Here is a 21,719-nt window from a genome sequence, read left to right on the forward strand (position 1 = left end):
ATCGGAGGTTTAGAAAACATTTGGTATTATTAACAACAATTAGAACAGTTAAAAGGGAGAGATTATGAATTCAACAAGAAAATGTAAAACCATAATATAGTTTGAAAAAAGAGCGGCGCCAATACACTGGTGGGATGCTTTGGAGATGACAACAATATATTCTGCACAATCTGCAATTTAGCTTTTAGACTATAATACGGTAAGACAAGATATACACAGCCTTCTGAAAGAAAATAAACACCTTACGCTTTCTCAGAAGAATGCTTCTATGCAAGACAGTTTAGCTAGACAGCGGGTGGTGAAGGACATAGAGAAACGGTCTCATCCTTACAGAACAAGAACCTCTAACAACATTTCACAAGGTATTTGTTGTCTGTTCTTAACATATGGGTATGATAGTCTACATTTTCTGATATAAAAATGCCTATTTTCATTTGCTACAGAAATAACCCAACTTCGCTAACTCTATGACCTCAGTATTTGAAGAGATATGCTTTTCACAGCTTGATAAAGAGCTCATGAAAGCTCAGGTAGGGTACTAGGGGGGGTAACTTAAACAATGTCTAATTGTTGACACGCAAAATAAATGTTTGGAAAACAAATTGGTACGTGGATGAAGGTCATGCTTAGGCAAATAAACTATAAATGGCTACGATTTACACTTTTGTTTGTTATTTCATGGAATGTATTTATACATTTTTGCAAATGTATAACATATTAAACTGAAATATATTTAAATACAGTAGAACGTTTGGACACACCTACACATTAAAGGGTTCTTCTACATTGTAGAATAATAGTGAAGACATCAAAACTATCAAATAACACACATGGAATCATGTAGTAACCAAAAAAAATGTTACGCAAATCATAATATATTTTATATTTGAGATTTTTCAATGAAGCTACCCTTTGCCTTGATGACAGCTTTGCACACTCTTTGAATTCTCTCAACCAGCTTCATGAGGTAGTCACCTGGAATGCATTTCAATTAACAAGTGTGCCTTGTTAAAAGTTTATTTGTGGAATTGATTTCCTTCTTAATGCCAATCAGTTGAGCCAATCAGTTGGTATACAAAAGGTAGCCCTATTTGTTAAAATACCAAGTCCATATTATGGCAAAACAGCTCAAATAAGCAAAGAGAAATGACAGTCCATCATTACTTTAAGAGATGAAGGTCAGTCAATACAGAACATTTCCAGAACTTTGAAAGTTTCTTTAAGTGCTGTCGCAAAAATCATCAAGCGCTATGATGAACTGGATCTCATGAGGACCGCCACAGGAAAGGAGGACCCAGAGTTAAGTCTGCTGCAAAGGATAAGCTCATTGAGGCATGAGACCCAGTATTTATTATATATATATTTTTTACCTTTATTTAACTAGGCAGGTCAGTTTAGAACAAATTCTTATTTTCAATGACGGCCTAGGAACAGTGGGTTAACTGCCTGTTCAGGGGCAGAACGACAGATTTTTACCTTGTCAGCTCGGGGATATGAATTTGCAACCTTGCTAGTCCAATGCAATGCTCTAACCACTAGTCTACCCTGCCACACCGTGAGTATGCGGCAAAGGGTGACTACTTTGTAAAATCTGAAATTGTAAATATATTTTGATTTGTTTAACACTTTTTTGGGGTTACTACATGATTCCATGTGTGTTATTTCATAGTTTTGATGTCTTCACTATTATCCTACAATGTAGAAAATAGTACAAATAAAGAAAAACCTTGAATGAGTAGGTGTGTCCAAACTTTTGACTGGTACTGTACGTAGTGCTCTAGTATAGGTATTCAGACACAAGACAGTATCTCTCATTTCTGCTACCACCATTAACCATATCAAACCATATCAATTAACCATATCAAAAGAGGTTTAAGATTCAAGACCTGAGGATAACAATTGTTTTACAAAGATATTTATTACATAATTGTAATTTTATTGAGTAAATGTTTACAGTAGTTATGCACATGATACAAACTATTCTTTATACATTTTTAATGACATGGTTTTAAAAACAACTAGAAAGTGTAATTTTGCAACAAGAAAATAAGTAGAAAAATGCACAGACTAGTGTTGAAAATGTAGTCTAGTGTAGCAATACTGTATTATAGTTGTGTGGGATAGTATCCTTTAAACAGAAAAAGTATTGACTATAGCCCAGCAGTAGTAGTACCTGGTCCCATATCTGTTTGTACAGTCTTGGTAACTCATGTATTTACATTTATATGGTCAGTGCTAGGTGTGTCTCAGCTGTTGTGATCAAGTGGCCAGTAAAATGTGTGATCATTCTGGGCATGGTCAGGCTGTGTTCATCCTCCACCTGTCAGGTCAGTGTGGTTGGCGTTGGTTGTGGTGTGGTCAGTTTGGTCAGTGTTGGTTGTGGTCAGATTATTGATGGTTGTGGTCAGTCCTGGTTATGGTCAGAGGTAAAAGTCAGTGTTGGTTGTGGTCATTCTCCTCCACCGACCAGGTCAGTGGATATGGTCAGTGGTGGCTGGTTGCGGTCAGTGGAGGCTGGTTGTGGCCAACGGAGGCCGGTTGTGGTCAGTGGTGGCTGGTTTTGATCAGTGAAGGCCGGTTGTGGTCAGTGGAGGCCGGCTGTGGTCAGTGGGGGCTGGTTGTGGTCAGTGGTGGCTGGTTGTGGTCAGTGAAGGCCGGTTGTGGTCAGTGGAGGCCGCTTGTGGTCAGTGGTGGCTGGTTGTGGTCAGTGGTGGCTGGTTGTGTGGTGGCTGGTGGAGGGAGGCTGGTGGCTGGCTGTGGTCAGTGGTGACGGAGGGTCAGTGGTGGCGGTTGTGGTCAGTGGTGGCTGGTTGTGGTCAGTGGAGGCTGGTGGCTGGCTGTGGTCAGTGGTGGCCGGTTGTGGTCAGTGGTGGCTGGTGACTGGTTGTGGTCAGTGGTGGCTGGTTGGTGTGGTGGGTTGTGGTCAGTGGTGGCTGGTTGGTGGTTGTGGTCAGTGGTGGCTGGTGACTGGTGGTGGTCAGTGGTGGCTGGTTGTGGTCAGTGGAGGCTGGTTGTGGTCAGTGGAGGCTGGTTCTAGGGAGGCAGTGGTGACTGGTTGTGGTCAGTGGTGGGAGGCTGGTTGTGGTCAGTGGAGGCTGGTTGTGGTCAGTGGTGACCGGTTGTGGTCAGTGGTGGCTGGTTTTGGTCAGTGAAGGCTGGTTGTGGTCAGTGGAGGCTGGTTGTGGTCAGTGGAGGCTGGTTGTGGTCAGTGGTGGCTGGTTGTGGTCCGTGGAGGCTGGTTGTGGTCAGTGGAGGCTGGTTGGTCAGTGGAGGCTGATTGTGGTCAGTGGAGGCTGGTTGTGGTCAGTGGGGGAGGCTGGTTGTGGTCAGTGGAGGCTGGTTGTGGTCAGTGGAGGCTGGTCTAGGTCCGTGGTGGCTGGTTGTGGCCAACGGAGGCCGGTTGTGGTCAGTGGTGGCTGGTTGTGGTCAGTGGAGGCTGGTGGCTGGCTGTGGTCAGTGGTGACCGGTTGTGGTCAGTGGTGGCTGGTGACTGGTTGTGGTCAGTGGAGGCTGGTGGCTGGTTGTGGTCAGTGGTGGCTGGTTGTGGTTGTGGTCAGTGGTGGCTGGTGACTGGTTGTGGTCAGTGGTGGCTGGTTGTGGTCAGTGGTGGCTGGTTGTGGTCAGTGGAGGCTGGTTCTAGGGCAGTGGTGACTGGTTGTGGTCAGTGGTGGCTGGTTGTGGCCAACGGAGGCTGGTTGTGGTCAGTGGTGACTGGTTGTGGTCAGTGGTAACTGGTTGTGGTCAGTGGTGATTGGTTGTGGTCAGTGGTGGCTGGTTGTGGTCAGTGGTGGCTGGTTGTGGTCAGTGGAGGCTGGTTGTCAGTGTGGCTGGTTGTGGTCAGTGGTACTGGTTGGTTGTGGTCAGTGGTGGTTGTGGTGGTTGCTGGTTGTGGTCAGTGGTGGCTGGTTGTGGTTGTGGCAACGGAGGCTGGTTGTGGTCAGTGGTGGCTGGTTGTGGTCAGTGGAGGCTGGTGGCTGGCTGTGGTCAGTGGTGACCGGTTGTGGTCAGTGGTGGCTGGTGACTGGTTGTGGTCAGTGGAGGCTGGTGGCTGGTGGGTTGTGGTCAGTGGTGGCTGGTTGTGGTCAGTGGTGACTGGTTGTGGTCAGTGGTGGCTGGTTGGTGATTAGTGAAGGCTGGTTGTGGTCAGTGGAGGCTGGTTGTGTGGTCAGTGGTGGCTGGTTGTGGTCAACGGAGGCCGGTTGTGGTCAGTGGTGGCTGGTTGTGGTCAGTGGAGGCTGGTGGCTGGCTGTGGTCAGTGGTGACCGGTTGTGGTCAGTGGTGGCTGGTGACTGGTTGTGGTCAGTGGAGGCTGGTGGCCGGTTGTGGTCAGTGGTGGCTGGTTTTGGTCAGTGAAGGCCGGTTGTGGTCAGTGGAGGCCGGCTGTGGTCAGTGGGGGCTGGTTGTGGTCAGTGGTGGCTGGTTGTGGTCAGTGGAGGCCGGTTGTGGTCAGTGGAGGCCGGTTGTGGTCAGTGGGGGCCGGTTGTGGTCAGTGGTGGCTGGTTGTGGTCAGTGGAGGCTGGTTGTGGCCAGCGGAGGCCGGTTGTGGTCAGTGGTGGCTGGTTGTGGTCAGTGGAGGCTGGTGGCTGGCTGTGGTCAGTGGTGACCGGTTGTGGTCAGTGGTGGCTGGTGACTGGTTGTGGTCAGTGGAGGCTGGTGGCTGGTTGTGGTCAGTGGTGGCTGGTTGTGGTTGTGGTCAGTGGTGGCTGGTGACTGGTTGTAGTCAGTGGTGGCTGGTTGTGGTCAGTGGAGGCTGGTTGTGGTCAGTGGAGGCTGGTTCTAGGGCAGTGGTGACTGGTTGTGTTCAGTGGTGGCTGGTTGTGGCCAACGGAGGCCGGTTGTGGTCAGTGGTGGCTGGTTTTGATCAGTGAAGGCCGGTTGTGGTCAGTGGAGGCCGGCTGTGGTCAGTGGGGGCTGGTTGTGGTCAGTGGTGGCTGGTTGTGGTCAGTGAAGGCCGGTTGTGGTCAGTGGAGGCCGCTTGTGGTCAGTGGGGGCCGGTTGTGGTCAGTGGTGGCTGGTTGTGGTCAGTGGAGGCTGGTTGTGGTCAGTGGAGGCTGGTGTGGGTTGGCTGGTTTGGTCAGTGGTGGCTGGTTGTGGTCAGTGGAGGCTGGTGGCTGGCTGTGGTCAGTGGTGGCCGGTTGTGGTCAGTGGTGGCTGGTGACTGGTTGTGGTCAGTGGAGGCTGGTGGCTGGTTGTGGTCAGTGGTGGCTGGTTGTGGTTGTGGTCAGTGGTGGCTGGTGACTGGTTGTAGTCAGTGGTGGCTGGTTGTGGTCAGTGGAGGCTGGTTGTGGTCAGTGGAGGCTGGTTCTAGGGCAGTGGTGACTGGTTGTGGTCAGTGGTGGCTGGTTCTAGGTCAGTGGAGGCTGGTTGTGGTCAGTGGCGGCTGGTTGTGGTGGCTGGTTGTGGTCAGTGGTGGCTGGTTGTGGTCAGTGGTTGCTGGTTGTGGTCAGTGGTGGCTGGTTGTGGTCAGTGACGGCTGGTTGTGGTGGCTGGTTGTGGTCAGTGGACTGGTTGTGGTCAGTGGTGGCTGGTTGTGGTCAGTGGTGGCTGGTTGTGGTCAGTGGTGGCTAGTTGTGGTCAGTGGTGGCTGGTTGTGGTCAGTGGAGGCTGGTGACCGGTTGTGGTCAGTGGAGGCTGGTTGTGGTCAGTGGTGACCGGTTGTGGTCAGTGGAGGCTGGTTGTGGTCAGTGGAGGCTGGTTGTGGTCAGTGGTGACTGGTTGTGGTCAGTGGAGGCTGGTTGTGGTCAGTGGAGGCTGGTTGTAATCAATGGTCAGTGGAGGCTGGTTGTGGTCAGTGGAGGCTGGTTGTGGTCAGTGGAGGCTGGTTCTAGGTCCGTGGAGGCTGGTTGTGGTCAGTGGAGGCTGGTTGTGGTCAGTGGAGGCTGATTGTGGTCAGTGGAGGCTGGTTGTGATCAGTGGTCAGTGGAGGCTGGTTGTGGTCAGTGGAGGCTGGTTGTGGTCAGTGGAGGCTGGTTCTAGGTCCGTGGTGGCTGGTTGTGGTCAGTGGAGGCTGGTTGTGATCAGTGGTCAGTGGAGGCTGGTTGTGGCCAACCGAGGCCGGTTGTGGTCAGTGGTGGCTGGTTATGATCAGTGAAGGCCGGTTGTGGTCAGTGGGGGCCGCTTGTGGTCAGTGGTGGCTGGTTGTGGTCAGTGGGGGCTGGTTGTGGTCAGTGGAGGCTGGTGGCTGGCTGTGGTCAGTGGTGACCGGTTGTGGTCAGTGGTGGCTGGTGACTGGTTGTGGTCAGCGGAGGCTGGTTGTGGTCAGTGGTGGCTGGTTGTGGTTGTGGTCAGTGGTGGCTGGTGACTGGTTGTGGTCAGTGGTAACTGGTTGTGGTCAGTGGTGGCTGGTTGTGGTCAGTGGAGGCTGGTTCTAGGGCAGTGGTGACTGGTTGTGGTCAGTGGTGGCTGGTTGTGGTCAGTGGTGACTGGTTGTGGTCAGTGGTAACTGGTTGTGGTCAGTGGTAACTGGTTGTGGTCAGTGGTGATTGGTTGTGGTCAGTGGTGGCTGGTTGTGGTCAGTGGAGGCTGGTTGTGGTCAGTGGAGGCTGGTTCTAGGTCAGTGGAGGCTGGTTGTGGTCAGTGGCGGCTGGTTGTGGTGGCTGGTTGTGGTCAGTGGTGGCTGGTTGTGGTCAGTGGTTGCTGGTTGTGGTCAGTGGTGGCTGGTTGTGGTCAGTGGAGGCTGGTTGTGGCCAACGGAGGCCGGTTGTGGTCAGTGTTGGCTGGTTATGATCAGTGAAGGCCGGTTGTGGTCAGTGGGGGCCGCTTCTTGTCAGTGGGGGCCGGCTGTGGTCAGTGGGGGCTGGTTGTGGTCAGTGGGGGCTGGTTGTGGTCAGTGGTGGCTGGTTGTGGTCAGTGGAGGCTGGTGGCTGGCTGTGGTCAGTGGTGGCTGGTTGTGGTCAGTGGTGGCTGGTGACTGGTTGGTGTCAGTGGAGGCTGGTGGCTGGTTGTGGTCAGTGGTGGCTGGTTGTGGTTGTGGTCAGTGGTGACTGGTTGTGGTCAGTGGTGGCTGGTTGTGGTCAGTGGTAACTGGCCGGTTGTGGTCAGTGGAGGCTGGTTGTGGTGGCTGGTTGTGGTCAGTGGAGGCTGGTGGCTGGCTGTGGTCAGTGGTGACCGGTTGTGGTCAGTGGTGGCTGGTGACTGGTTGTGGTCAGCGGAGGCTGGTTGTGGTCAGTGGTGGCTGGTTTTGGTTGTGGTCAGTGGTGTCTGGTGACTGGTTGCGGTCAGTGGTGACTGGTTGTGGTCAGTGGTGACTGGTTGTGGTCAGTGGTGGCTGGTTGTGGTCAGTGGAGGCTGGTTCTAGGTCAGTGGTGACTGGTTGTGGTCAGTGGTGGCTGGTTCTAGGTCAGTGGAGGCTGGTTGTGGTCAGTGGTAACTGGCCGGTTGTGGTCAGTGGCGGCTGGTTGTGGTGGCTGGTTGTGGTCAGTGGTGGCTGGTTGTGGTCAGTGGTGGCTGGTTGTGGTCAGTGGAGGCTGGTGGCTGGCTGTGGTCAGTGGTGACCGGTTGTGGTCAGTGGTGGCTGGTGACTGGTTGGTGTCAGTGGAGGCTGGTCGCTGGTTGTGGTCAGTGGTGGCTGGTTGTGGTTGTGGTCAGTGGTGACTGGTTGTGGTCAGTGGTGGCTGGTTGTGGTCAGTGGAGGCTGGTTGTGGTCAGTGGAGGCTGGTTCTAGGGCAGTGGTGACTGGTTGTGGTCAGTGGTGGCTGGTTGTGGTCAGTGGTGGCTGGTTGTGGTCAGTGGTGACTGGTTGTGGTCAGTGGTGGCTGGTTCTAGGTCAGTGGAGGCTGGTTGTGGTCAGTGGTAACTGGCCGGTTGTGGTCAGTGGTGATTGGTTGTGGTCAGTGGTGACTGGTTCTGGTCAGTGGTGGCTGGTTGTGGTCAGTGGAGGCTGGTTCTAGGTCAGTGGAGGCTGGTTGTGGTCAGTGGTAACTGGCCGGTTGTGGTCAGTGGCGGCTGGTTGTGGTGGCTGGTTGTGGTCAGTGGTGGCTGGTTCTAGGTCAGTGGAGGCTGGTTGTGGTCAGTGGTAACTGGCCGGTTGTGGTCAGTGACGGCTGGTTGTGGTGGCTGGTCGTGGTCAGTGATGACTGGTTGTGGTCAGTGGTGGCTGGTTGTGGTCAGTGGTGGCTAGTTGTGGTCAGTGGTGGCTAGTTGTGGTCAGTGTAGGCTGGTGTCCGGTTGTGGTCAGTGGAGGCTGGTTGTGGTCAGTGGAGGCTGGTTGTGGTCAGTGGTGACCGGTTGTGGTCAGTGGAGGCTGGTTGTGGTCAGTGGAGGCTGATTGTGGTCAGTGGAGGCTGGTTGTGGTCAGTGGAGTCTGGTTGTGGTCAGTGGAGGCTGGTTGTGGTCAGTGGAGGCTGGTTCTAGGTCCGTGGAGGCTGGTTGTGGTCAGTGGAGGCTGATTGTGGTCAGTGGAGGCTGGTTGTGATCAGTGGTCAGTGGAGGCTGGTTGTGGTCAGTGGAGGCTGGTTGTGGTCAGTGGAGGCTGGTTGTGGTCAGTGGAGGCTGGTTGTGGTCAGTGGAGGCTGGTTCTAGGTCCGTGGAGGCTGGTTGTGGTCAGTGGAGGCTGGTTGTGGTCAGTGGAGGCTGATTGTGGTCAGTGGAGGCTGGTTGTGATCAGTGGTCAGTGGAGGCTGGTTGTGGTCAGTGGAGGCTGGTTCTAGGTCCGTGGAGACTGGTTGTGGTCAGTGGCGGCTGGTTGTGGTCAGTGGAGGCTGGTTGTGGTCAGTGGTGGCTGGTGGCTGGTTGTGGTTATCGGTGACCGGTTGTGGTCAGTGGAGGCTGGTTGTGGTCAGTGGAGGCTGGTTGTGGTCAGTGGTGGCTGGTTGTGGTCAGTGGTGCCTGGTTGTGGTCAGTGGTGGCTGGTTGTGGTCAGTGGTGGCTGGTTGTGGTCAGTGGTGGCTGGTTGTGGTCAGTGGTGGCTGGTTGTGGTCAGTGGTGCCTGGTTGTGGTCAGTGGAGGCTGGTTGTGGTCAGTGGTGGCTGGTTGTGGTTAGTGGTGACTGGTTGTGGTCAGTGGAGGCTGGTTGTGGTCAGTGGTGACCGGTTGTGGTCAGTGGAGGCTGGTTGTGGTCAGTGGAGGCTGGTTGTGGTCAGTGGTGACCGGTTGTGGTCAGTGGAGGCTGGTTGTGGTCAGTGGAGGCTGATTGTGGTCAGTGGAGGCTGGTTGTGGTCAGTGGAGTCTGGTTGTGGTCAGTGGAGGCTGGTTGTGGTCAGTGGAGGCTGGTTCTAGGTCCGTGGAGGCTGGTTGTGGTCAGTGGAGGCTGGTTGTGGTCAGTGGTGACTGGTTGTGGTCAGTGGTTGTGGTCAGTGGAGGCTGGTTGTGGTCAGTGGAGGCTGGTTGTGGTCAGTGGTGTCCGGCTGGTTCAGTGGAGGGTCCGTGGAGGCTGGTTGTGGTCAGTGGAGGCTGGTTGTGGTCAGTGGAGGCTGATTGTGGTCAGTGGAGGCTGGTTGTGATCAGTGGTCAGTGGAGGCTGGTTGTGGTCAGTGGAGGCTGGTTCTGGTCCGTGGAGACTGGTTGTGGTCAGTGGAGGCTGGTTGTGGTCAGTGGAGGCTGGTTGTGGTCAGTGGTCAGTGGAGGCTGGTGGCTGGAGGCTGGTTATAGGTGAGACTGGTTGTGGTCAGTGGAGGCTGGTTGTGGTCAGTGGAGGCTGGTTGTGGTCAGTGGTGGCTGGTGGCTGGTTGTGGTTATCGGTGACCGGTTGTGGTCAGTGGAGGCTGGTTGTGGTCAGTGGTGGCTGGTTGTGGTCAGTGGTGGCTGGTTGTGGTCAGTGGTGGCTGGTTGTGGTCAGTGGTGGCTGGTTGTGGTCAGTGGTGCCTGGTTGTGGTCAGTGGAGGCTGGTTGTGGTCAGTGGTGGCTGGTTGTGGTTAGTGGTGACCGGTTGTGGTCAGTGGAGGCTGGTTGTGGTCAGTGGTGGCTGGTTGTGGTCAGTGGAGGCTGGTTGTGGTCAGTGGAGGCTGCTTGTGTCATTCTGGGTATGACCCTGATGGTCAGGCTGTGTTCATATTTATTCTCAACAGGTTGCTGTGACAGGTTTTTGGATCAGGACAGGTTATATTGGTTGTCGTGGTCAGTAGTGGTTGTGGTCAGTAGTGGTTGTGGTCAGTAGTGGTGGTTGTGGTCAGTAGTGGTGGTTGTGGTCAGTAGTGGTTGTGGTCAGTAGTGGTGGTTGTGGTCAGTAGTGGTGGTGGTGGTCAGTTTAGTGGTGGTGGTGGTGGTGGTCAGTAGTGGTGGTGGTGGTCAGTAGTGGTTGTGGTCAGTAGTGGCTGTGGTCAGTAGTGGTGATTGTGGTCAGTAGTGGCTGTGGTCAGTAGTGGTGGTTGTGGTCAGTAGTGGTGGTTGTGGTCAGTAGTGGTGGTTGTGGTCAGTAGTGGTGGTGGTGGTCAGTAGTGGTGGTGGTCAATAGTGGTTGTGGTCAGTAGTGGCTGTGGTCAGTAGTGGTGGTCAGTATCTGTCTTGGTATGAACCTCATTGCCAGACTGTGTTCATCCTCCACGGGTTGCTGTGACAGGTTGTTTGTCTGCCTGATGCTGCTCAGTGTGTTGCCATGACGAGGACACACCGTGTACCGCGACAACAGCGTCACCAGGACAGCCTTCATCATCATCATGGCAATGTGTTTACCCACACAGGAGCGGGGGCCACAGCCGAACGGCTGGAAGAAACGACTGGGCACCTGATGGAAAAAAGGAGAGGTCAATCATAGCCTGGTACCAGATCGGTTTGTGCTGTCTTGTGCTGTCTTATGGTCGTTATAATGTTCGGCATGAATCAATGGAGTTGGCAAGACGACACAAACAGATCTGGAACCAGGTAAACCACATGCTACTTCTGAATGATTTCACAGATCTGTCCATCAATTATGACAACAGTTTGCAATGCAATGCTTTTAAGCAATTAGGACCACCCCAACTCTCACTTACAGTTTTATCAAAGTTTTCCAAGCTGAATTCGTTGGGTTTGGGGAAGAACTCAGTTTTGTGCATGAGCCCTATGTTGAGGATGATGTTGGTTCCCTTGGAAACCTTGGTCCCATCGATGACGTCATCTTCCAGCGCCTTCCTCATGGTGAAGTCTACCACAGGATGGAACCTCATGGACTCATTGATAAAGCTCTCCAGCACTCTGAAGTTCTGGAAGTCAACTGTCATTACATCCTTCTCTCCTGTGGATAGAAGTGAACATGAGATTGTCAGCATGGTGTGCCTAAAATATATCATTTGTCATCCGTGAGATATTTGTCTCAATTATTAGTCAAGGGTGGCTCAGAGAGTAAGAGTATGGTGTTAGCAATGTTGTGGGTCCCGCAGAGATCATTAACACATACTAAAAATATATGCACTCATTGTACTGTATGTTGCTGTCGCTTTGGATAAAATCGTCTGCTATGTGGCACATATTAATATATGCCATTTAGCAGACGCTTTTATCCAAAGCGACTTACAGTCATGTGTGCATACATTCTACGTATGGGTGGTCCCGGGAATCGAACCCACTACCCTGGCGTTACAAGCGCCATGCTCTACCAACTGAGCTACAGAAGGACCACATATTATATATTATTAGAAAGGCATAGTCACCTATGAGAGTACTGATCTCCTCTACAATCCTCATCTCCACCTCAGGGTTCTGCTTCAGCAGCATGAGCATGAAGAACAGACTGATGGACAGAGTGTCTGGGGCTGCTATCACCATCTCCAACACACACTGTCTCACGTCGTCCGCCGACAGCTCTCCGTGGTTCTGGTCAACACACACATGCGCCGAGAGAGTGGAAGATTGACAGGTTTCTCTTAGTGACACCCTATACAATGATATGATTTGAATTAATCAGCAGAACAGACCTGGGCGAAGATGAGTTCTGAGGTGAAGTCAATATCATCATCCAGTTTTTCAGCTTCACTGATAATTCTTCTTTTGGTTTGGATAAGGCTTTCCATCACGTCCTGTAGCTCCTTGCTAGAGACGAGACGTCAAAACACTTGATTAAACTACACACCTTCTACAAAACTACTACACACCTTCAGTTACGCACCCCCCCGAAGAGTGAACATCACCAATTACCACATAGAGACTTTAAGTGCATGTGTGAACTTACGCTGCTTGTTGATGCCTCTTGTACATCCATCCACATTTGAAGAAGATATCAGGCTTGATCAGAACCGTTTGCCAGGTGTCAAAGTAGTGTTGAATCTTCAATAGCAGCTCTTTCTCTGAGTTACATAAAGTACAAGGCACACAGTCAAAGCTTGGCATAATTTAATGTGTTAAGGATGTCCATTTACATTACATTGACAGTAGTGAGTCGTTTAGCAGACTCTTATCCAGAGAGAGGTACAGTAGTGAGTCGTTTAGCAGACTCTTATCCAGAGAGAGGTACAGTAGTGAGCCGTTTAGCAGACTCTTATCCAGAGAGAGGTACAGTAGTGAGTCGTTTAGCAGACTCTTATCCAGAGAGAGTTACAGTAGTGAGTCGTTTAGCAGACTCTTATCCAGAGCTACTTACAGTAGTGAGTCATTTAACACACTCTTACCCAGAGCAACTTACAGTAGTGAGTCATTTAACATACTCTCTTATCCTGAGCCACTAACAGTTAATGTATTCATCTTAAGATAGTCAGGTGGGACAACCACATATCACAGTCATAGTATGTACACTTTTCCTCAATAAAGTAGCTATCAGCAAAGTCAGAGCTAGTAAAGGGGTGGGAGGGATTGATGTGAGAAGGGGGGTTTATTTAAGTTAGTCTTTGAAGAGGTAGGGTTTCAGATGTTTCTGGAAGATGGGCAGGGACTCTGCTGTCCTAGCTTCAGGGGGAAGCTGATTCCACCATTGGGGTGCCAGGACAGAGAACAGACATCCCCACATGCATGCAGGCACACCCACACAGACAAACCCCTCCCCCCGCACACACACACCCTGCCACTGACCGTTGAGAGGCACCCTGAGGAACAGTTTGTTAGAAATGTCCACTACGATGCATCTCAGCAGGTTGAGAACATCTACGTGTCCAGAGGGGTCAGTCATCTCCTGCAGACGCTCCAGGTGCCTGTCTGTTGCACTCACACAGATCCCTACTGTCCGCTGCAGACCAGGCCCTGTCAGAGCTGACACACACAACACCAAGGATGGGCTCAATTCCTTTTCAATTCAGACAATTCAGGAAGAATTCCATTGAGTGAATTGAAATCACCCTATACATTTAATAAAAATGGGCACCGGACTATTTACATGAAATAGTACCCGCAAAACACCAGTCTCAACGTCAACAGTGAAGAGGCGACTCCAGGATGCTGGCCTTCTAGGCAGAGTTGCAAAGAAAAAGCCATATCTCAGACTGGACATTAAAAATAAAAGATTAAGAGGGGCAAAAGAACACAGCCACTGGACAGAGTATCTGTCTAGAAGGCCAGCATCCTGGAGTTGCCTCTTCACGGTTGACGTTGAGGCTGATGTTTTGCGGGCACTTTTTAATGAAGCTGCTAGTTGAGGACTTGTGAGTCTGTTTCTCAAACTAGACACTAATGTACTTGTCCTCTTGCTCAGTTGTGCACTGGGGCCTCCCACTCCTCTTTATATTCTGGTTAGAGCCAGTTTGCGCTGTTCTGTGACGGGAGTAGTACACAGCGTTGTACGAGATCTTCAGTTTCTTGGCAATTTCTCACATGGAATAGCCTTCATTTTTCAGAACAAGAAAAGACTGATGATTTTCAGAAGAAAGTTATTTGTTTTTTGACATTTTGAGCCTGTAATCAAACCCACAAATGCTGATGATCCAGATACTCAACTAGTCTAAAGAAGGACAGTTTTATTGCTTCTTTAATCAGGACAACAGTTTTCAGCTGTGCTAACATAACTGTAAAAGGGTTTTCTATTGATAAATCAGCCTTTTAAAATGATAAACTTGGATTAGCTAACACAACATGTCATTGGACCACAGGAGTGATGGTTGCTGATAATGGGCCTCTGTACTCCTATGTAGATATTCCATTTAAAAAAATCTGCTGTTTCCAGCTACAATAGTAAATTAAAACATTAACAATGTCTACACTGTATTTCTGATCAATTTGATGTTATGTTAATAGACAAAAAAATGTGCTTTTCTTTCAAAAACAAGGACATTTCTAATCGACTAACCTGTACCACCACACATTAACTCTGTACCGGTACACCCTGTGTATAGCCTCATTATTGTTATTTTATTATGTTACTTTGTATTATTTTTTACTTTAGTTTATTTGGTAAATATTTTCTTAACTCTTTCTTGAACTGCATTGGTGGTTAAGGGCTTGTAAGTAAGTCTTTCACGGTAAGGTCTGTTGTATTCAGCGCATACGACAAATACAATATGATTTGATTTTAAATAGAATTGATCCCAACCCTGTATCAGACCAGAACATAAATTAATTTGACATCTAGTAAGAGTGAGTCAAATGTTAGTGAGTTAGATAATCATGTAATAGATAAACTTCAAGTCTCTGTCGTTTACCTTTCGCAAAATATGTCCTCATTTTTTTCCAGAGTGGGATGTCACTGTTGAAGATGATACCTCTCCCGTCCATCCCGATACACTGCAGTCCTCGTTTACTGGCGAACCGGGCTGTGTAGTGGGCACTCTTCAGGACATGGTAGACAGCAGAGGACCTGCAGCAAGAGTGAGAGACCAAGAGTGTCATAAATAGAGAGTCTCAAACGAGTACTGCTGATCTTGGATAAGTTTTTACTTTTTCAATGATAATGAACGGACATGGGAGGTAGAGGATCTTAGATCTACTCTGAGACGCTTGATGAATATCACCCCCTACCCCCACCGAACTGAATGAGTGGAGTATTTTACAATTCCATTTCAACAGAACTTACTTGCTAAGAATGAGAGTCTCTTCTCCGTTGATCCAGACCCGAACCATACTCCCATATCTCTTGTTGTAGTAGTTACAGGCTGTTCCTATCCCACTCCAGATGAACCGAGAGTAGGACAGGATTGGACCCAGACCAGCCCAGAAGAAAGGACCTGCCATAGAGGCACGTACAGTAGAGACGCAGGTTAGTACAGGATTGCTACTTGCCACCGTTTTACAGTAATAACCGTTATATTAGATGAATAGCCAAGGTCCTTCTAGTGAACTATTGGCTATCAACTTTTATATGAAATATTAGAGATACAATTCCAAAATGTATTACCCCTCAAAAGGTTTCATCTTCGATCAAAAAAAAAAAAAGACATTATGACATTTCATATTACACAGTGGTGATAGTTGTTAGACGAAGAGAGAGTGGGTGTGTGTCGTCGTCGCCCCCGTAGACACATTCACACATCCTTCATACATCATTGGTCTTACCTGGTATGTGTGAGGCGTTAGTGCGGCACCAGGCCGTGATGAGCAGGAGACAGAGCAGCAGCAGCAGGACTCCAGACAGGCTCGTGTCATCCACTATACTGGTGGCCATTACAGTGAGGAGGTCTGGAGGCTGCTGTGTTATGATGACAGCTGGAGCACTCTGCCAGTTATTATTCTCCTTCCAAGTTTTATCTCTCTCTCTCTCTTCCCCCCCCCAGGGAAAAAGATCTTCTGACTTACTTCAAGGAGACTACCTGGTTAAATATTTTAAAAAGTAAAAACATGTCCCACTGATTATAGAGTAGACCTGGTCTCTCAAGTATGACCGTAGGTCTTTCATTTTGATTGAAACAGGCTCACTTAACCTTCAAAAGAAAGCGAACCACCGTATAATTCATCATCTGAAGAAAGAAATAACATCTGCTAACCATGTGTGTATGTGACAAATAAAACATTTGATTTGATTTGCACCTCACCGAAGTAGTTGTCGCTTATCTATTGGGACAGCCGAAGAAAAAAGTATTCTAAGAGTTTACGGTATATGTATTGAATCACCCTGAATTTCCAGAACCAAATTACACCCAATGTAGTGGACACTTTTTTAAATATTTTCTTTTACCAGAACCCTATAGGTCCTGGTTAAAAGTAGTGCACTAAATAGGGAATAGGGCGCTATAGGTCCTGGTTAAAAGTAGTGCACTAAATAGGGAATAGGGTGCCATTTGGGACGTCGCCAGAGCGATTCAAATTGTCAAAACAAAAGCCTTAAACTCCGTGACAACCCTTGCTCTCTTTTCATCCCCTTCTAAATATTTCTCCTGTCCTTGTCCTATGGGGTTGGTACAACATGTGAACACGGTAACCATAACACAACCAACGAAAGCTTTTTAAGATGACCAGTTGTACTATTTGCTATGTACAGTTCCAGATGTCTTACCAAGGCTAGAGTTTAGCAAATTAGACATCAAAGATATTAGAACCTTCTGAAACCAGAGGGGAAGGCTGAGGTGTCTGTCATTTTATCAGAATGTACTAATGCTGTTGTTTCTTTATCTATCGGAGAAACTTGGTCATCTTTGTTCTCGTCATCGTCCCCTCTAGAAGACACGGTTTGTTTGCTGTAACATTGTATAATACAGATTTTTTATTTTTATGTTTAAAATTGTACAAATTTCAATGATATTCTGTTATAGGCTTATAGGCCTCTTTTCAAGAATATCCCTCTTGACACTTCTTGTTCCTCAGAGAGAAAACAATTCCCTCTAGTTAATTAGAACATACAGACAAAAAATTTCCCCCTTATTTATAGAATTGTCATTATGTAGGAAAAGGATAATACCTACCGCTCTCATCCTGGACTGCCCCAGAGTAGTCTGCCGCTAGCCTGGCTACAGTCCGTCTCCTGTGTAGCCACTCCTGTGCCCCTGTTTCTGCTCCTGGTTGGTTTTAAAGATGATCAGTATTCTTTTATCTGATAAATCACAGGCATCCAAGCTGTTGAATATCAACTTACCGGTTGCTTGGTTACACTACCAATTTAGGCCCTCAAGTGCCGTTAAATGCATGAACCTCTCACCAAAAAGGCTGCCAAAGCAAAACAATAGAGCTATAGTGAAGGGCCTGGCTACCTTTTAACTGGAAAAGTATACCCCAAAGTGAACACAAAAAAAAGACTTAATGTTGGAGATTATAGAGTAGACCTGGTCTCTCAAGTATGACTGTAGGTCTTTCATTTTGATTGAAACAGGCTCACTTAACCTTCAAAAGAAAGCGAACCACCGTATAATTCATCAACTGAAGAAAGAAATAAATTAAACAGGTCACACTGACCCAGCTAATTTGAGGATAACAATAGGGTTTTTATCCAGCAAATTTACAACAGAAGAAATGTTAATACATTTGCCCCTGTCTGTCAAGAAGTTGGAGAAGAGAAAGACCTACCTGGTCAGTTATACAACTGAATGCGTCTTGCGCATTTAACCCAAACTCTGTGGGTCAGAAAGGTGCAGGGGGCTGTCTTTCAGCACCCAGAGAACAGTGGGTTAACTACAGAACTACAGATGTTTTATCTTGTCAGCTCAGGGATTTGATCCAGCAACCTTTCAGTTACAGGCCCCAATGCTCTAACCACTAGGCTACCTGCCGCCCTTAGATGTTGATAGTTACTCAGCGGTGATATACAAGCTATATACAGCAGGGCACAGAGACAGTCAATTGAAAGTAAAACACAGTTAAAGAGAGACAGAGAAATCCATGTAGTCTAACCTGCAGGGTCATTCCAGTTCACTCCCTCTGAATGCCTGATTCTGTCACTGATTAAGACATGGTCTTAATGATGCTGGAGGCTTTTGTGTCATGGCCAGACATGGCACAATGGTGGAGAGGGAAAAGGTATTTGGCATCTTCCTGGTTGCCATAGAGACTAGGCATCAACTTAGAGAGGGCTTCTTGAGAGAATACACTTAAGAATGTTCCTATAGTTCTTGGCCCGTATTCACAAAGCTTCTCAAAGGTAGGAGTGCTGATATAATCGTATTTAATATAATCTGAGGCTAAATTGATCATATCACATGTCATATTTTGTGATATAACAAAATAGAACTTCTACAAACCAAATTGCTTCAGAAGATAGTCATTTTTTTCACAACTTGTTTCTATTACTTTCTAGCATGTCAAGCTAACTTACAGAGTAGCTATAGCTAACTAGCCAGCTAGCTTTCTAGCCGTTCACCTTACACTGTTTAGCTTAGTAGCTAGCTGGTTGATGTTTTCCTTTGGTAACCAGAGCAGATGAAATCAACATTCACCTCCACAATTGCTGTTTACATTGATATCCATGCTGAATGAAGGAGTTATGGGACCTCATTGACACTTTTTCACTTAATTTAAGAGGAAAATTCACATCAAAAATGCTTTGTGCAACTGACTTAGAGTTAAGGAAACTTTGAGGGAAAAGATGAGAGGAAAATGAACTTACGGTGTTTTATGCAACCTGGGCCATGATCCCGTATTGATGTCACTTTTTTAAATCCACTTCAATCTGTGTTGATGAAGGGGAGGAGACATGTTAAAGAAGCATTTTTAAGCCTTGAGAAAGTTGAGACATGTATTGTGGTGGGGGGGGGCATTCAGAGGGTGAATGGACAAGACAAAAGATTTAAGTGCCTTTGAACGGGGTATGGTAGTAGGTGCCAGGTGCCCTGTTTTTTCACGGTCAACAGTTTCCTGTGTGTATCAAGAATGGTCAACCATCCAAAGGACATACAAACAACTTGACACAACTGTGGGAAGCATTGGAGTCAACATGGGACAGTATTCCTGTGGAACACTTTCGACAACAGCATCCACTGTGGGAAGCACTGGAGTCAACATGGGACAGTATTCCTGTGGAACACTTTCGACAACAGCATCCACTGTGGGAAGCATTGGAGTCAACATGGGACAGTATTCCTGTGGAACACTTTCGACAACAGCGTCCATGCCCTGACAAAATTGAGGCTGTTCAGAGGGCAAAACAGTGGGTGGGTGCAACTCAATATTAGGAAGGTGTTCCTAATGTTTTGTACATTCAGTGTAGCGTAGACAACACACATCATCTAAAAACACTGAGAAGGTGTTCAAATACAGCATACACGTGTTCCAACCATTACTATGAGCCATCCTTCCATCAGCAGCCTCCACTATGAGCCATCCTTCCATCAGCAGAACTCCACTATGAGCCAAACCTTCCATCAGCAGCCTCCACTGTGAGCCATCCTTCCATCAGCAGCCTCCACTATGAGCCATCCTTCCATCAGCAGCCTCCACTATGAGCCATCCTTCCATCAGCAGCCTCCACTATGAGCCATCCTTCCATCAGCAGCCTCCACTATGAGCCATCCTTCCATCAGCAGCCTCCACTGTGAGCCATCCTTCCATCAGCAGCCTCCACTATGAGCCATCCTTCCATCAGCAGCCTCCACTATGAGCCATCCTTCCATCAGCAGCCTCCACTGTGAGCCATCCTTCCATCAGCAGCCTCCACTATGAGCCATCCTTCCATCAGCAGCCTCCACTATGAGCCATCCTTCCATCAGCAGCCTCCACTGTGAGCCATCCTTCCATCAGCAGCCTCCACTGTGAGCCATCCTTCCATCAGCAGCCTCCACTGATATATATGTATATACCAGTCAAAAGTTTGGACACACCTACTCATTCAAGGGGTTTTCTTTATTTTATCATATTTTCTACATTGTAGAATAATAGTGAAGACATCAAAACTATGAAATAACACACATGGAATCATGTAGTAACCAAAAAAGTGTTAAAGAAATCATCATATATTTTATATTTGAGATTCTTCAAAGAAGCTACCCTTTGCCTTGATGACAGCTTTGCACACTCTTGGCATTCTCTCAACCAGCTTCATGAGGTAGTCACCTGGAATGCATTTAAATGAACAGGTGTGTGTAACGCTGGAAGAGTGATGGGTGTGGAGTAGAGAGCAGAGGGCAGAGGAAACGCCGTATAGTAGCACAAACGGGTGACGCCGAAACACAGGCGTAAAACACTCCAACAATGTACTAACTGGTACATACGCTGTACAGCGGCAATCCCAACAAAAAACAGGAACACTCCTTGACAAAACAGCAAACAAGCCCGCACGTACCCAGGCGGGCTAATCGAACTTAAATAACCTCAACCCCAAAAGCCCCAACAAGGTGAAACCAATTAGACTAAACAAAATGAAAAGGGGAGAAAGGGATCGGTAGCAGCTAGTAGACAGGCGACGACGACCGCCGAGCGCCACCCGAACGGGAAAGGGGAGTCACCTTCGGTAGCAGCTAGTAGACAGGCGACGACGACCGCCGAGCGCCACCCGAACGGGAAAGGGGAGTCACCTTCGGTAGCAGCTAGTAGACAGGCGACGACGACCGCCGAGCGCCACCCGAACGGGAAAGGGGAGTCACCTTTGGTAGCAGCTAATAGACAGGCGACGATGACCGCCGAGCGCCACCCGAACGGGAAAGGGGAGTCACCTTCGGTAGCAGCTAGTAGACAGGCGACGACGACCGCCGAGCGCCACCCGAACGGGAAAGGGGAGTCACCTTCGGTAGCAGCTAGTAGACAGGCGACGACGACCGCCGAGCGCCACCCGAACGGGAAAGGGGAGTCACCTTCGGTAGCAGCTAATAGACAGGCGACGATGACCGCCGAGCGCCACCCGAACGGGAAAGGGGAGTCACCTTCGGTAGCAGCTAGTAGACAGGCGACGACGACCGCCGAGCGCCACCCGAACGGGAAAGGGGAGTCACCTTCGGTAGCAGCTAGTAGACAGGCGACGACGACCGCCGAGCGCCACCCGAACGGGAAAGGGGAGTCACCTTCGGTAGCAGCTAGTAGACAGGCGACGACGACCGCCGAGCGCCACCCGAACGGGAAGGGGGAGCCACCTTCGGTAGCAGCTAGTAGACCAGTGACGACGACCGCCGAGCACCACCCGAACGGGAAGGGGGAGCCACCTTCGGTGATATTCGTGACAGTGTGCCTTGTTAAAAGTTAAACAGTGGAATTCCTACCCTTTTTAATGGGTTTAAGCAAATCAGTTGTGACCAGGTAGGTATACAGGTAGGGGTGGTATACAGAAGACAGCCCTATTTGGTAAAAGACCAAGTAAATATTATGGCAAAAACAGCTCAAATAAGCAGAGACACAACAGTCCATCGTTACTTTAAGACATGAAGATCAGTCAATATGGAACATTTCAAGAACTTTGAAAGTTTAATCAAGTACAGTTGCAAAAACCATCAAGCCCTGTGATGAAATTGGCTCTCATGAGGACCGCCACAGGAAAGGAAGACCCAGAGTGACCTCTGTTGCAGAGGATAAGTTCATTAGAGTTACCAGCCTCAGAATTTGCAGCCCAAATAAATGCTTCACAGAGTTCAAGTAACAGACACATCTCAACAGCAACTGTTCAGAGGAGACTGTGTGAATCAGGCCTTCATGGTCGAATAGCTGCAAAGAAACCACTACTAAAGGACACCAATAATAAGAAGAGACTTGCTTCGGCCAAGAAACACGAGCAATGGACATTAGACTGGTGTGTGCTTTGCTGGTGACACTGTCTGTGATTTATTTAGAATTCAAGGCACACTTAACCAGCATGGCTACCACAGCATTCTCCAGCAATACGCCATCCCAACTGGTTTGCACTTAGTGGGACTATCATTTGTTTTTCACTAGGACAACGAGCCAACACACCTCCAGGCTGTGTAAAGGCTATTTGACCAAGAAGGAGAGTGACGGAGTGCTGCATCAGATGACCTGGCCTCCACAATCACCTGACCTCAACCCAATTGAGATGGTTTGGGATGAGTTGGACCACAGAGTGAAGGAAAAGCCGCCAACAAGTG

At 48.9% G+C, this 21,719-nt stretch overlaps 2 protein-coding genes across 52 annotated transcripts; one reads left to right on the top strand and one right to left on the bottom strand.

Moving 5' to 3' along the window:
* The first annotated feature begins 1,888 nt into the window (after positions 1–1,888).
* LOC127912120 (uncharacterized) lies at positions 1,889–9,965 on the top strand. Of its 50 annotated transcripts, XM_052480916.1 has the most exons (6): positions 5,508–5,976; positions 8,521–8,570; positions 8,618–9,105; positions 9,186–9,226; positions 9,370–9,536; positions 9,701–9,855. In XM_052480916.1, the coding sequence occupies exons 1-6, from the start codon at positions 5,765–5,767 to the stop codon at positions 9,853–9,855; spliced, it is 1,113 nt and encodes a 370-aa protein (XP_052336876.1). In that variant the 5' UTR covers positions 5,508–5,764. The 50 variants fall into 50 exon arrangements, 3 of the variants coding, with proteins under 3 accessions (XP_052336876.1, XP_052336877.1, XP_052336878.1); XM_052480917.1 differs by lacking the exon at positions 9,370–9,536 and having other exon boundaries at positions 9,701–9,965; XM_052480918.1 differs by lacking the exon at positions 9,186–9,226 and having other exon boundaries at positions 8,618–9,075; positions 9,359–9,536.
* On the bottom strand, positions 9,648–16,856 carry LOC118359379 (aromatase). Of its 2 annotated transcripts, XM_052480915.1 has the most exons (11): positions 16,838–16,856; positions 16,664–16,760; positions 15,325–15,574; positions 14,846–14,996; positions 14,475–14,629; positions 12,916–13,092; positions 12,083–12,197; positions 11,829–11,943; positions 11,565–11,727; positions 10,908–11,149; positions 9,648–10,660 (listed from the first exon to the last, which is right to left on the bottom strand). In XM_052480915.1, exons 3-11 carry the CDS (start codon positions 15,431–15,433, stop codon positions 10,400–10,402), a joined length of 1,488 nt encoding a protein of 495 aa, XP_052336875.1. In that variant the 5' UTR covers positions 15,434–15,574; positions 16,664–16,760; positions 16,838–16,856; the 3' UTR covers positions 9,648–10,399. The 2 variants fall into 2 exon arrangements, with proteins under 2 accessions (XP_052336875.1, XP_035593825.1); XM_035737932.2 differs by lacking the exon at positions 16,838–16,856 and having other exon boundaries at positions 16,668–16,760.
* Positions 16,857–21,719: the final 4,863 nt, after the last annotated feature.

This window comes from Oncorhynchus keta, chromosome 26 (genome assembly GCF_023373465.1).
Source record: "Oncorhynchus keta strain PuntledgeMale-10-30-2019 chromosome 26, Oket_V2, whole genome shotgun sequence".
Lineage (NCBI taxonomy): Eukaryota > Metazoa > Chordata > Actinopteri > Salmoniformes > Salmonidae > Oncorhynchus > Oncorhynchus keta.